The sequence below is a fragment of the Prinia subflava genome, chromosome Z (assembly GCF_021018805.1).
Source record: "Prinia subflava isolate CZ2003 ecotype Zambia chromosome Z, Cam_Psub_1.2, whole genome shotgun sequence".
NCBI lineage: Eukaryota > Metazoa > Chordata > Aves > Passeriformes > Cisticolidae > Prinia > Prinia subflava.
Genome location: NC_086283.1, coordinates 85040121 through 85055923, shown reverse-complemented (window position 1 = coordinate 85055923; position 15803 = coordinate 85040121). Strand labels below are relative to the sequence as shown.

At 39.4% G+C, this 15803-nt stretch overlaps 1 protein-coding gene across 2 annotated transcripts in view; it reads left to right on the top strand.

The window, feature by feature from the left end:
• The first annotated feature begins 288 nt into the window (after window positions 1–288).
• Window positions 289–15803, top strand: part of RANBP3L (RAN binding protein 3 like) — a 32534-nt gene continuing 17019 nt past the window's right edge. The window contains exons 1-8 of one of the 2 annotated variants that reach the window (XM_063423322.1): window positions 289–666; window positions 10310–10368; window positions 10629–10665; window positions 11272–11349; window positions 12391–12465; window positions 14130–14204; window positions 14888–15012; window positions 15509–15612. In XM_063423322.1, the coding sequence (XP_063279392.1) occupies window positions 603–666; window positions 10310–10368; window positions 10629–10665; window positions 11272–11349; window positions 12391–12465; window positions 14130–14204; window positions 14888–15012; window positions 15509–15612 (617 nt within the window). In that variant the 5' untranslated portion in view covers window positions 289–602. The remainder of the gene's footprint in view (window positions 667–10309; window positions 10369–10628; window positions 10666–11271; window positions 11350–12390; window positions 12466–14129; window positions 14205–14887; window positions 15013–15508; window positions 15613–15803) is intronic. The other variant, XM_063423324.1, reaches the window with a different exon arrangement.

Below are 15803 nucleotides of genomic sequence, written 5' to 3'. Positions count from 1 at the left end.
CACCTCTTAGTGCTGACGCTGCACTTGGTTCACGTCAGCCTGGCAACAACCGCGGACTTCGGCTACATTGCTTGAAATTTCATCTTATTTTTAAAAACAAAAAAAGCCAAAAAACCCCCACAGCAGGCACAGTACTCACGGGAGCCCACCCGTGACCGAGCCCCCAGCGCAGCTCCCGGCTGGCACAATCCCCTGCCGCCCTCTCTCCGTCCCCGCGTTCCGGAGCCCGGCTCCCGTGCCCCTCCCACGGCCCGCCCCGCGGGCCAGGCCCGGCCCCGCCGCCTTCGCTCCGCCCGTGCCTCGCTGCGGGGAGCGCTGCCCGCAGCGCGTCCCGGGCCTCGCTGGCTGCCGCGGGGCTGGCAGGTTCCATGATTACATCTATAGAGAGATGTATATAGAACGGTGCTTAGGCTGACCTCGTAGTGAGAAACGAGCCAGTTCCCGCTTGCCAAGGGAATGTTTTATGTGCAGGCACGGGGTGCTCGTGTGCTGGCTGTGACGGACCCCGGCGGGGAGCGAGGGTGCCCGACCTCCGCAGAAGAAGAGACCGGCCCGGTGATCCCTGGGCTCTGCACCGAGCTGCTCACCTGCACGAACAGACCATGCCCAGGCCGTGCCGAGGCTCCCGTGGCAGCATGCTAGATCGCAAGGAGGAATGCTTTACAGGTGGGTTTTGTTGGCTATTATCCTTTCCATGTCTCTTGTGTTCCCCCGGGGTTTTTTTGGGGAATTGGATAAACACAGAGAATGTAGCCTGGTTGGTAACAGTGCTGTGGTAAAGCAAAACAAGAGCTTGGCTGGCTTGCTTTTTTATTGCATTGTTTTCACTGGTAATCTGTCGGAAATCTCCAATTGGTATTTTCCTTGAGGAAAGGACGCTACCATATGTGTGTGTGGCCTGTCTATGTTTCTGACAGTGTCAAGACCTCTGCCATTTGAGCTTTCTGCAGCTTTCCTAGCTGGTGGGTCTGACAATGGGCAGGAATAGCACTCCTGGCCGTACCTGGAAGCAACACTCGTTTTCCTGGACATCCATGCCCTGACGTGCCCTGCGCCTTGACAGCAAAACTGTCCTGCTCTAGCTCCTCAGACTGATGCTTGACTACAGAGGTGGACAGCAAAATCCCTTATTTAGGTAGTGAGGAGAGCCATGAATTAAGAGTGATTTATCAGCATCAATAAAAACTGGTGAGGTTGCCTAACAAAAGCAAGTGCTAGTATTAAGGACTTTTTGCAGATGATACTACCAGCCATTTCTTACTACAGGGCTGATGAATGAACCTAAATTACCAAGAGGACTTTGAAGGGCTAAACCTGATGTTATGACTGATATATTTTAGAGAGGTTGGGCTGATATTATGCTTAATATTGAGGACACAGTCCAATTTATTCACTGAAATTTAAGAATGTGTAAGTTGGTATGGTCATGTGTTAGATCATGACCTTATTACCTGTAAGGTTCAACTTCTGCACAACTCCCCTGAGGGTTACTTCCGTGCTGTCTTGTATGCATTTATAAAATTTAAATTTGGTACAATGCCCTGAAAAGGGTAACTTTTTATGCCTATGAATTTTATTGTCCTTGCATTGGGTATTTTACTGGCTTTGACAATACATTAAAAATTCTGAGCAGTAGGATGTTTCAGTGTTTCCAAAATAATTTTTGGTTATGCTTTTTGCCACGGTACTGCTGGTCTAGTGACACATTTACTTCTGGTATGGTATCACTGCTAGAATTACACTCCAGTGATGAGACTCTCAAAAATATTTATTTCACTCTAATGTTTGAAATAAAGCCAACTGGGTTACAGCTCTCTCAGAAATTATGCTACAATATTGCTGAGATAGGGTAATTTTTATTGCTATTTTAGTGCCTGTTTATGTTATAAAGTTCATATAAAGACGAGAACTGCTCCACAGAGGTAAGTGGGTGGCATATGCTGTATTTATAAACACTTCCACAGGCTGTCAGCTGAGTTTCTGTGGCTGGAGAGAAGTATTTTAAATTTTAAATCTCATCTCTCACATGGCATACTATAAACCATGATGGGAGCTAGGAGTGTTAAATGGAATTTTTGGATAAAAGAACCCTTTCCACCCTAATCCCTATCTGTGTTTAGAATCTGTAGCATTGAGAGGAGTGACTTAGAAGAGGATGAACATGTCTTAAAATCTTGAGAGTCTGATTGTGCAGGACTGTGCCTGCATGAAGAATCTGTGCTCTCATAACTGGTGTCACTGGTGACAGAGAAATTATTTATATGGGTTATGAACTATTTGTATAACAAAGCATGTGCAGTACTGGAGTCCCAACAATGTAGTAAAGCTGTCCTAGGAAAAATTCCTTCAGAAGTTTTATTTCGCAGTTGTCAATTAGATGAACATTTTCTTTCTGAGAGCCATGAAACAGAAACTTCTTTGATGTACTCTCTGCTGATCCAAACAGGGAGGTGTGAAGTTATTTATTGGTTCCCCAAACTGTATTTACAGGATGCTGTCTGAACCCAAGATAAGCAATGTGCACTTCATATTTAGTACAGGGTGTTTAAAGAGAGCACAGTGCTGTGTGCAGCAGTCGCTTCATGGGCCACTGAAGTACAGTTGCTCCTGCAGCAAGTGGAGCCAGTGGCCAAATATAAGTTTGTTTAAGTTCTCTAGAAGTAAAATTCACAACAATGGGTGGTTCCTTTTTTTTTTTTCAAATAATAATAAACTTCGTCAAAGATTTCATCTCAATAGGTTTGAAGTACTTTATTTTAACAATACTCAAAATATTTTTTCACTATTTAGAATGATTTCTATTGAATGTATTTGGAAAACCAGGATTCACGAGGAACTGTTGGAAATTAATTGATTCATTGACATTCAGAAGAGTATTATAAAAGAAAAAATTCCGTTAACATACAGGTCTGGAATTATGACTAAGATACTGAAGTTGCTTGTTGCTGATACCTTTGGGTATGGGAAACTCTTCTCATTAGCATTGGAAGAGATTGGAACTTTGTTTGATTTATGACCTTATTTTATTTTCTTATTATGTTTTGAGTGTTTACAGATTAAATAAAACCTATTATGTAAATATAATAGATATTGATGCAAATTGAAGTAATCGATCTTGTATTACAATGTCTCAAGCAAAAAATGCTTGAAAAATCCCCAGTCATGGCATTAAAACTGATCTTATTTTTTTAAAACAGTTGTCTTAGAAAGTATTAAATATATTTCATAAGCAGAATCAAAAGTACAAAGACTAATAAATGAGAACCTGAAAATAGGTTTCCAGGTTTACTTAGTGACCTGTTTTTCCAAAGGTGCTGAGCAGCTGTGTGTGTGAATTCCATCAGAATACTCAGCTGCCCAGAACTTCTGGGAACACACCTGTTACTGCGGGCCAGCAATGGGAAATTTCATGAACCCTTTTCCATACTTCTTTTAAGTTGATCCATTCTATTAAGTTGGTTGCATGAAGTACTGTTCTAGGACACCCCCATTTTGCCTCACGTCTTCTGTCTTATTCAAATTTTGGCAGAGGAAAACCTGGCTTATGTAGTGAGGCCACCGGGGGACCCAAGATATTGTGGCACTTTATCTTGTGGCACTTTCTCTTGGCTGTGAACTGACTCCTATTTTATGTTGCGTACTTCTGTGACTATTTTTAAATCAGAAAAATCCTGCATATCCTGTTCTTAATTTCTTCTTGACAGAAGCCAGAAGTTTTCTTGTTATTTTCCACCTCATTTTAGACCAAAATGGTCTATTACTGGAAATACTGACAGATGTCTTTATATCAAAAGCCAGAAACAATATTTTGACATAAGCCCAAGCTTCGAGAGCAAAATATTTTGTTAATTCATAATTTCTTGTTTTCACTATATATATTTTTCTTCTGCAGTTTTGCTGTCTAAAGCATTGATTTTTTGCTATATTTTTGCAGCGTTTTGAATAAAAATTGGTCATATTATTACATAGTTTAACTCTGGTGCTCCTTGAAGTCACTAATGTACAGATCATCATCTAGCATAATGAAACTAATTTCTTGTATTAATTTTATTTATTAGTGTAAATTTCTCAATCCATGTCTCCAATTTAAATGCTAGTCCATTGTTGCTTTCTTTTCCTACATTTATATTGCCAAAAAATTTTATCGTAATGTGTTTTCAAGAAATAGCTCTACATGGCATGTCTTCATTAGTGACAAAGTTTTCCCATGTGTTTTCCTTACTATTTTAGTGATACAAAACACGAGTTTTACATCTGGGGATGTGTGGGAGTCCAGGATATCCCTTTGGCCACCCTGGAGGGTTTGGAGACCGGACAGGGGGGTCTGGGATCTGTACAGGGGAGTCAACCAGCCTCACACAGAGCCCAGGAGGACACTGCCTCTGATCCCTGGCCATGGGAGTGAATACTCACGTGCAGGAAGACTCACAAGCCGAAAGAATTTAAAATAAGTAGTATTTAGTTTATCATTGAATGTAAATGTAGAAGCTAGGATTTTTAGTATATGGGTCTGAAGAGACATGATGGAAGAATTGGGAAGTGGCCCCTGTCCCCCTTGTTCTTGCTCTCGTCCCCCATCTTTTGCTGAGTTGGATTTTAGGGATTGGTTTAGAGTAGAAATGTTAGCATAGGTAGTAGGCATTGGTAAAATTTTGTAAATAAAAAGTACGTTGTGGATGGTGGTTGGGTCAGGGGTACTGTACATAAGGTGTGGGGCTCTCTGATCCGCCCAGTCTGCCGCGTGTCCTGCTCTGCTGGAGATGCCTTGCAAAGCTGGGAAAGAAATTATAGATAATTAAGAATAAACAACCTTGAAAACACGGACTCAGCTTGTCTTCTCTGGCTCCAGCGTGGAACCTTTAGGACTAGAGAAGCCTGAAAACCTTATTACCTTGGGGAACAGCAACCCCGAGGAGAATCTTAGGGAACAGCAACCCTGAGAGGGATGTAGCAACCAACATGACATTAAATCTACTTTTCTTCTCAACATCTTCTCAAATTACATGTTCTCATTGAGCTAATTTACGTGTTAAACAATCAAAATGGCAGTCTTATTGGCAAGAAATTGTTATTATTGATTGACTTATTGATTTGGTTAGAGTCCCATGGGAACCAGCAATCTAAGCTGTAGTATCAAAATACAGCAGTGTCTCTGCTTCTGTTTTTTCGAATTATAGCAGTAACTCGCAAAGCTTCTAGAATATGCTGTTGCATATCAGAGCACAGAAACTTGATAATTCAATGTCATAGCCTTATAGCCTATTTGATAGGATAAAATGATAAACTGATTAGACATTTTCACATAGTCTTTGTGTGTTGTGCAGTGCTTACTAGGATTCTGTAAAGGAAAGTTGGATGCAGTTAAAGGTTTTGTAAGTCAGTGACATTATTTGGACATTATACAATTTTCAAGTATCATACTCTGTTTGAGAATTCTTTTTTCTGATTAAGAAGGAAGTTTGTTTCTGGTTTGTGCCATTTTTTTTGCTTTTTGCTTGTTTTATTTATTTAATGTTGTGGTATGCTGATCTTGGCTCAATGCTGCGTGTCTACCAAAACCACTCGTTCACTTTCCTCCTCAGTTGGACTTGGGAGAGAAAATTATGGAAGGCTCATGGGTTAAGATAAGGACAGGGAGAGTACACTCAACAGTTAGCACCACAGGCAAAACAGACTTGACTTGGGAAAATCAATTTAGTTTAATACCAGTCAAATTAGTATTAGAGTATGGTAGTGAGAACTAAACCCAATTCTTACAAAAACCCCTCTTCCCATCCTTCACTGCCTTAACTTCACTCCCTCCTTTCTCTACCTCCTCTGACTGAGCAGCACAGGGGCATGGGGAATGCGGGTTATGGTCAGTTCCATCACACATTGTCTCTGCCACTCCTTCCTCCTCACTGGGAGGACTCCTCACACTCTTCCTCTGCTCCACCACAGGTTCATTCCTACAGGTGACAGTCCTCCATGAACTTCCACAGCTCAAGTCCCTTCCACAGGCTGTTATCCTCCATGAATTCATCCAGTGTGGGTCCCCAGTGGGGTCACAGGTCCTGCCAGGAGCCTGCTCCAGCACAGGCTTCCCATGGGGTCACAGCCTCCTTTGGGCATCTCCCTGCTCCACTGTGGGCTCCTCCAGGGGCTGCAGGTGGATCTCTGCTCCTCCCTGGATCTCCAGGGGCTGCAGGGGCACAGCTGCCTCACAATCACCTTTTCTTTCTCCTCCTTCACTGACCTTGGTGTCTGCAGAGCGGTTCCTCTCACACATTTTCACTCCTCTCTCACAGCTGCATTTGCCCTTGTGCAATTGCCCTTCTTAAATCCATTATCCCAGAGGTGCTGCCACTGCTGCTGGTGGGCTCAGTCTTGCCAAGCCACTGGTCCATTTTTACTTTAAAAAATGTGCAATTTTTTGCTATGGATATGAATTAAAACATTTTCAGTGTTCCGGCCAGTATGGTAATGGTGAAGACGCAACAGATTTAATTTTCAAATTGAAAACATAAAAATCAACTGTTTCAACATCAGAATAAAAAACTTTTACTGAAATCACAATTCCTATATTACTTTCTGAAAGATTTGAGTGGGGTTTTTTGCACTCTTTGAAAGAATAGCGAAACAGAACTGTCACCACTTTTGGCATGATTTCAGGCATAGGACTGCTTGAAAATTAGAAACAGGTATGTGCTTATATTCTCTCCACTGTATCCTTAGCCCTCAAAGTTTAAGGATCATTTATCTGTGTTTAGGGCAAGATGGAACAATAGTAACAACAACTCTAAAAATTTTCAAAATCATCAGTGTCCCACTTACTTTTTCATGTATATATTTTGTGAAGTCTCAATAGCTTTAGAAAAGGCAAGAGCAATGCAAGTGAAGAGTGGCATGTCACAGCAAAGACAGAGGGATCCTTACATCTAATGGACAATGCTGGCTTTTAGGATTCAAGCAAATCTGGTAAAATAAATTTTACATTATTTCTTGTATGTTATTCTGGGCATGCTGCTAAGGCATCAGCCAGTATTTACTCTTCTCAAAATGCTCTTTCATATGGAATGCAGTCTCCATTCTGTAAGCTGGGTGCCTTCCATGTCAGGTAGCTCAGGTATGAGCACATTTGATAGTGCTTTTGTACAGGACAGGAGGCTGGAGCCAGGACACCATCCAGGTGAGGTCTCAGACAAAGAAATTGAACATTTCTAATGCATCTTCCAGGCAAAGGCCTATTTGATCTTTGAATGCAGTAAACATTAGGCCAACCCATTTCTGATACAATAGCTTCAGGGGAAATGTAGCAAGGGAGAGACAGCACAGTCTGTGGTGATTATTCATGCACAGACAGGTTCTGTGTCTGGACTCTTGGCTGAGGCTGGTGGATTATTCCAGTCCTTGCAGCCAGAGGCAGCTCATTTGGCATTATTCTCTGGTAACTTTCCCAACAGCCTCTTTTATCCACAAGTGCCAAGCTGCTGAGGACTGGAGTGGCCCGGTCTGAACAAGGCACTAGCCAGCCCATGTCTGTCTGTCCTGGTGGTGAGGGTGAGGGGGAATGGTTCCAGCCCATTCCTCTGCATCTGCCTGTGCGTGGCCCTGGCTGCTCCTGCATATTCCTGGGACAGAGTCTGGCTGGGTGCAGAGGGTGCAGAAACACTTCTCTTTCACCCAGCACAACCACCCTGCCAGAGGCAGACTTAGTGCAGGAACTGAAGGGGAGAAATGCAGAGGTACTGACCAATATTAAAATAACCACATCAACTCGACTGCAGTAACTCCTTGCTGGCCTTGTGTTACATCCACAAGAAGTTTTGAGAGTCTTTTTCTGTGGAGATCAGATGTGTTGTGCCTTAATATCTGAGAAGCTGAAAATGTAAACGTAAATTTATACTTAGGATACATATATAGTTAACACAAACATGTTTTTAAAATCCTGTTATGAACAGCCTGATTGAGGAGTGTAGATCCTACTGATGAGCTTTGTGGAGTATGCTTAAGGAATTACAAAAAGATTTTCTTGATTTGAGTAGAAGCACTATAGAACTGTAAAAACTATAAGTAATTATGGCAGCCCCAGCAACTTCTGACTAAATCTACAGGCGGCTCTTTGGCTCAAGAGCAGTAGGTGGGATATATTCTTTATATTTACTGCAGTATTAAAAAATGCGTATTTATCTTTGAAGGATACCAGTATGCTGTAGCTTCATGTGTTTCTGTTGTTAATAAAGCAGTTACATTTTTTTTCTTCAGGAACTTTTGGGTTTTAAAATATTACTGGAATTTTCTTGCTGTTTCAAATGTAGTGGGCTTTCATAATTCCTTCAAATCCCCTACACTGTTTTAACTCTAGGAATTAACTCTGTGACAGAAAGTCAATTTCTTTTTCACAGTACTTCATTATTTGCTCCATTCTTTGGAGTAGAAAATGTACCTTTAAAAAAAGTGCAAGCTTCTGAGCTTGAGGATTTCTGAGAAGAATATGAAGGTTTCTACAGTTACTCTTTACTTCTTTTATTTTTCCTTCATTTAGTAAGAATGTCAGTTTTGTTTGTTTGTTTTTTAAGGGGACAAAAAAAAGCCTATTCTCTTCAAAAATTATGTTTAAGTGAAATACTATTGTTCATGTGTGCCACTCCCCTCTAGTGAATAGAAGTGGAATTGCTTCATGTCATGGCATGCCATTGACCCCCTAGCTGCAACTGGATTATGGAATTTTTCTTCAACTTTCAGTGACAGAGAGTTATCTTTCTTTCAGTGGAACAATGTGAACTTTATTCTACTTTTTCTATTAAGGAAGAAATAGGCTTTCATTGCAAAGCATGTTAAATTTGTTAAATCCTGTCCTTTGCACATACACAATGCCTAAGTAAATATAAAATGAACAACAGCAAAACTGTATTAGTTATTACTCCTCTCCATATCCCTGGGTTTGAGTAAAAGCTTCATGCTCTTTTCCCTTGTTTACATACATGAGGCATTTATTTTAACAATCTTTACTTTTTTCTTAATAGTTGAATACATTTTTGTGTAGTAATCTTAACTCCTCCATGATGTTTGCTTTATTAAACCTTTGAGTAATTGATACCAAAGCTTAAGTTGTTTGGTCACAGATAGGTGTGCAATTCTAGACAAAAATATCTATCCACATATTTTCACTTGGATGTTTTTGTTGAAGAGGTAACAGAGGAAAGGAGTGTTACAAAAATGTTGTGTATGTGATGAATATTCTGTCAAATGTCAGCTAACAAGGCACCAAGTGTGAGATTTCTCTGGCCAGAGGCCAGTCAAATAGCTCAGCAGTCACCCTAGTCCGTACTCTGTATTTAACAGCCATGGAGAGAAATACATGCTAGCTTTCCATTTATCATCTAAAGTACACAGCTAAAATACGCTCATAGTCAGCAGCTGATTGTTTCTATTTACTGCATATGACAGATGTATCAAGCTAGCATGAGATGAATCCTGTATGGGGTGGTCTTTAGGAAAAGAACTGTTTGTGTCTGCTTTTTTGCTCATTAATTGTGTCCTTAATTCATACAATAAATCATTAATCAGTGGTGCTGGTGAAAACAGCTTTTTATACTGACAACCAAATTTAGTCCATTAGAGTTGCACAGGCTGGGAAGGTCACAAGCCTAACAAAGTCAACAGCCTGAAGAAGTTGTATGAGATGTAGAAGCAGTGAACCCTAAATCTGATGGGAGGCAAATGTATGCAGAAAAATATTTCACCAAAAAAAAAAGAGCATAGATCCAAGATATTTTTAGTTAAGTCTAAGAGATGCAGAGACATGCTGAGATTAGAATTTGCTCTAGAGAGCTCCATATGTTTATTTATCATGCACACACATTATAACTGATCCTAGACATCCACCTACCTGAAGCTTAAAGAGCAGAATGTATGAATGTAGCTGAAAGCCAAGTTTAACACATTCTCTTGTTTTCCTTCGGATACTTTACATTTCACGTCCTTGCTCTTTTCTGCTACTCAAAGATGGAGTTCACCTCTATTCTTAAAGGATGGTAGATATTTTTTATAAAGGCTAAAAGCGCTTTTTCTCCCTATTTTTTTAAAGAAGTGTTAAAAATATGAGGCCAAATCCCATGGCATCTAGTTAGGCAAAACTCACACTCAGATTTGGGGGTTATAGCTTTTTTTTTTAATGTACTGTACTGTACATCACTGTATCTCTATGGCTTCTTCCTTTGTAACAAAAGGATAAACTCCTGTTTGTTTTTGCACAGCATTTTCAAAGCTCTGATTGATAAATGCCATTATGGAATTGTTATTAAAAATTATCTTTTCTTTTTTCCAGAGAAATCAGTGCTTGCCCAGGCAACATTTGTTTTTGAAAAGAAGGATCGCTCTTTGAAGGTAAAAAGCCTCCTATTTCCCTTTTTCATTATTGATAAAAAATGTTGAGAAATAGGGATTCTATACACAATTATCTTAGCAATAGTGTAAGATTTTAGCCCTGGTTAACACTTGTAATAAATGGTCTGAAAGTAGAACAAGGAAGAATAGAAACCAGAAACAAGACAATGCATGTATGCTGGATTGTTATACTTTGTGTCTCTGTCTAGGAAATGACTGTTCTATTTTCCTTGACTTTTCCATGCCTTTTTTTTTTCCAGCGGCCTGCAGAAGACCCAGTTTGCAAAGCTGAAAATGGTAATGATCACCTCACTGAAACAGTGTAATATAACTATGTTATTCATAGGTTTGCCTGTGGAAACAGTGTTTGGACTCTTTTTATGAGCAGGGGCAAATCCCAGTTATCAGACTAAGATTTTGTGGGTTATAGCGCCACCTACTCTGTCCTAATATATATGATATATGTCCCTGTCTTCCCTCAAGAGTTCTTCCATCTTACCTCTCATATTTACCAGAACGATAGGCTGCAGAAGCCCTCAAAACTGACCAGTCATATTCATCTTATATTCATCCTGTGTGAACTCCTAATTGCCTTTTTCTGTTTGCTTGGATAATGTTATAATGTAGCTTCTCATTCTTACCGTTTTCTGATCCCACTTAGAATCACTTAGAAGTGATTCTAAGTGCTTGCTTTAAGTTCTCTGAACTTAGTAGGAATAAAGAAGACTCCCCAGGCTTTGTGACAGGTGTTGACTGAGATTCCAAAGCCCTTTTGCTCTTAGGTACTGCCTTAAAGCTGTTCTGTAAGTCCCTTCTAGAATTTATTTTGTTCAGGTTTTAATTCAGTATAACAACATAGTGCTGATGCCTCCTGCCAATAATATTATATTTTATTTTCTCTAGATTTCATTCGTTGTTCTGGAAAACGTGCAAGATCATCATCTTTGACTTTCCAGAAGCCTGACTCTCAGTCTAACACTGGTATGACATTTATCTACAGTCATGTTTTGACTGGAGTTCTGTATTCTCATCTGGTAAAGAAAAGAATGAATTCCTCCATCTAAAAAATGTTTCTGCATTGTAGGCATGCTGCAAGTCATGAAAACTTAAACATTGATACTTACTGGTAATTTCCAATAAATATCTTTTTAATTAAAAATACATTATCTTTTCAATACTTACACAATACTACATAAAGTAGTGAAAAATCTGTAAATTTTGTATAATTTTCTGGAATTACTTACACAGTCAAGGAAGAATGAAGTAAGGAAAGGAATTATATCCCTTGCTTCTAGAAGAGATCAGTATCCCTGGACAATCTTTTAAAATGTAAAACAGTTTCCACAAGGTCCCTCCTTTTGTCCAGCCAAGAGCTGACTAGGAAAGCCCACTTAGAACTGTGTATTTTTTCCATGGGAAATGAACATGAATCACTGAGGCTGCTGTGCAGAAGGACTGATCTGTTTTTTACAGCCTTTATTTAACATATGGATGGTACCAGAAAGGTACTTCTGTATTCAGGCATTAATATATCTAGTGTATTTTTGTTTTAATCACATCTGAATGTACCTAAGAGATCTTAAGCTAAGTTTGGTTTACTCTGAAAGTTAAACTCGCTATAAATATGCTAGAAATTTTAGGCCATCCCTACACCAAAAAGTAAAGGAGAGTGCAGGAGGAAGCTGGAGTGTTTTCCCTCTGGAGTGTTGATTGCCCACACTGTTTAAGTGATTGGTCACTGTCTGGCTCTGTTTTGAACCTCTCCACCTGGAGGTCCCCAGGACAGAGCTGCTGCAGAGATGATTAGCTGTGTGCCTGAGCCAGGCTGTGCTGCTTGGCCTCAGAGACCTCCCAGGATCAGCAGCATAGACATAACCTAACAGTATGCTTCAGAAAGATGGTAGGTAGCAGATAATAATTTATTCTGCTGTCAGTGAAAGCATGACATCAGCCTGGTTAACTCTAAAACTGGTCTTTTTTATTCTCCAAACAAGTTATAATTTCAGTCTTTTATGCTTTTAGATACAGCTCTCATGCAGAAAAGAGGGAGGTCGTCTTCATTTAACATCCTTCCTACTTTTCCTCCCTCCCAGACAGGTAAATAAAAACAAATATTTATGTAGAAAAGCAAGTATTAGCTAAAATAAAGATGTATGCAGAAATGCTTTTTCTGCAAGACAGAGCTGAAGAGTGTTGGACTAGTCTGGCATTTAGATGGGAGAAAGGAGTGTTTTATAAGGAGGACTAGCAGTTCAATAGAAGATAAGGGTTTTTTAATAGTTGGGGAATCCTCTGGAGAAGGGGTGGAATCTTTGAATAATTTAAAAATATGCATTTACAGAGTGTGATACAAATTATACTTTAAAAACCAAAATGAAGTTATGGTAATTACATGAATAGTCTGCTTGCAATATAACGGTGATGGTTCCTACAGGAATATAATTTTCCATCCTAGGAGCCTGTCTTCCACCTAACAAGGGACCCAGGGAATAGCCTCACTCTTAGCGCTAACAGGAATGATGGAGTGGTCTCAAATCCTAAGTCTCTTACCAGAGGCAGGTTCTTGACAGACACTGATGTAGAGGATTTCTAAACAATGTTAGGAGTTCACAGCATTTTAATAGCAACAAAACACACTCTTGCAGTGAAAAAGTGGTGATTGTAGTGTATCAGTTGTGTCATTTTAAAGGACATGGTACATGTGTGGCATGTTTAAGTCCTGGTCTCCTATTATAAGCACATGGAGGTGGATTTTGGATGAAGGGGTAAGGTGAAAGGGAGAATTAAAGATTAAAGAGGAGAAGAGAGAAAGCGAGAAAGAGAGGAAAAGAGATCACCAGTCCCAGTTCAGCATCAGTGTCGATCTGGCTGAAGGCATGTCCAGGATCCTGGGCCACACACCTGGGTTTCCTGGAAGTACCTTTATACAGAAGGGTTTTCCCCACCCTGGGGATGAGTTTCTCTCTTTTTATGCAAATCAGTTCTCATGTGCAGTTCATTCTTTCTGGAAATGGGCAGAGGCTTTGGGGGTCTTGGGTGGTCTTGATGCCCCTGCAGTCAATGCCCACTTCTTGGCCTCACTCCTGCTGTGCTGTGCTGTGCTGATGGTTGTCCTGGGTGGGTGCTGCCCTCCCTCTGTATGGCCCCTTCTCCAGCCACATCCTGCACTTTCTCACACTGAGTTACTACCAGAAGTCCTGGGTTGGCTCTACAGCTGTTCGGATACATATAACCCCCCTTACCTCCTGAATTTCTACAATGTGCTTGCCATCACCATCTCACTGGTGTTTGATATTGTTATTAAAACAGTGAAAACATCAATAGTGCACTGCCATTATTAGTGAGTTATGAAGGCCTTTTTAGCAGAACAGGGCAGGGCACATTTATTTATGTATTCCTGTTTGGGCCTCACTTAATCACTTAAAAATGCCTAAAACTTGATCAGATAGGATTGGCATTTCAATGTTTCTACAAAACAGGAACACCTAGTTTTAAAAGATGAAGAAAGACTTTGCATTTAAAATATTCATTAATATCCAAAAGACTGTGACATAGCCAGAAAACCTCTGGTGCTTTCTGGTGCCAAAGCCTGCCCACCTGTAAAAACTGAGACAGTAACAGTTATCTTGAAGATCCTTTTCAGATGGATATGTTGGAATATTGCTCAGGTACTACCAAAACAAGGAGAAGTTACAGAAATATTAATTAATGTTTGAAATTTGGGTTTACTCATTATTCAATTTTAAATTCCTTTTCTGTAGTAAAGAAGAATAACATATTCATGACCTCAGCTCTTCTTCAAAGAAATCCTGACATCATCAAAAGTACAAGAGAAGGTAACTGTCATTGTAATATTTATCCACTGCAGTTCCACAAAGACATCCTTTAGAGATACTGATGCAAAAAAAAAAAAAAAAAAAACCAAAACCAGCTCTTTTCTATACTGAATGATAGGCTAGTTATATTTATGCAGTTCATAACTTATTTTTTGACAGTGTAAAGGTCCTATAGGTCATGGTCCTATGGTCCTAAACTCTGGTCTGAGCATCTGCTCTGACTACTTATTTCCTGAGTGGACTGAAAATAACCTTCCATAGTGAAATTTCACATTTCTAACTGAACACATCTGCTCCTGGAGAAGGCAATGAAGAAACCTCTTGTCATCTGAAGATGCAGAATTAAATCTGAAATGCCAGAAGACATATCTAAAACAAAACAATAAATATAAGTATAAACATACTTAAATATATAAATACAAATGTATTTTATAAGTACAAATAAGAATGTTTATGTATATTACACATTACTTTTTTATCTGATGGGATAACACATTGGTTTAACTTAAGAGTTGTGTATTTTAGAAACTATTACAATTTTTCAGAATATGAAGCAAGTAAAGAACAATAAATGTTATTTTAAAATGTTTTGAAACTTTCAGTTAAGAGGCAAGACATATAGGTATTAATTAGATGTGAAGAAAAAGTATATGTTTAAATATTTTGTGTTTGTATTTTGCAAGGATCCTTGTCACCAAGTCAATTGTGGAATGTCATTAGACCTGCCACTTTACAGCCCCCACAAGCCCTGACCTGTCCTGAAATTCCTGTAGTATCTCTAGTGACTAAGAAAGAAGCATGTGTTCAGGTAAAAAGAAAAGTAATTTTACTAGAGCTCAGATTAAGGAAAATAACTCAACCAAAACCAAACACCAAACAAATCAGTGCTGTTTTAAAGCAATTAATTATTTCACTATGTGATTTTCAAGAAAGTTCCAATATAAGTTTCAGTGGAATTGATGTATCACTGATGTTTAACGGAAATGTTAAACTCATGCTGACTGTGTTTGAAAAGTATCTCTTCTCTGCAGGCTGTCTTACTCTTCTGATATCAGGGTTCTGTGGGAAAATCAGCTTTGGGTGTTTTAAATTTTGTTTATTCAGACAGTGAGATTTTAGTATTTTAATTGAGGGCACTGGCTTAGTACACAGCTGGAAAAAGCTCTGCCAACACCCACATCTATTATCTACATGTGTATCTGTCTGTCTATCCATATACCTTAATGACTCTGGATTCTAGCAGATCTGTTAACAGCAGAAAATATACAACCTCTAATTAATCCATTTGATTTTATTATTCCTAGCTAACTGAAGACAGCTCTTACTCATCAGCTGAGAATTCAGTAAATTCCAAAACAGCAGTGGGGTCATCTATTACCATGAGTCTTTCCAGCTGTCAAAAAACACAGTAAGATTTTGCTTATTACATTTCTCTATCATCTTGTGTCTTGGCTGACAGCATGTCCTTTCATCATCTATGTCTAACACGGTACTAAGCCCTTGCTATCTGCACCACACAGGGCTCAGTGGTGTTTGTGTGTGGTGCCAAGATTTGTGTCTTGGCATGAGCTTCATATGCCATAAAAAATGGACTCCTAA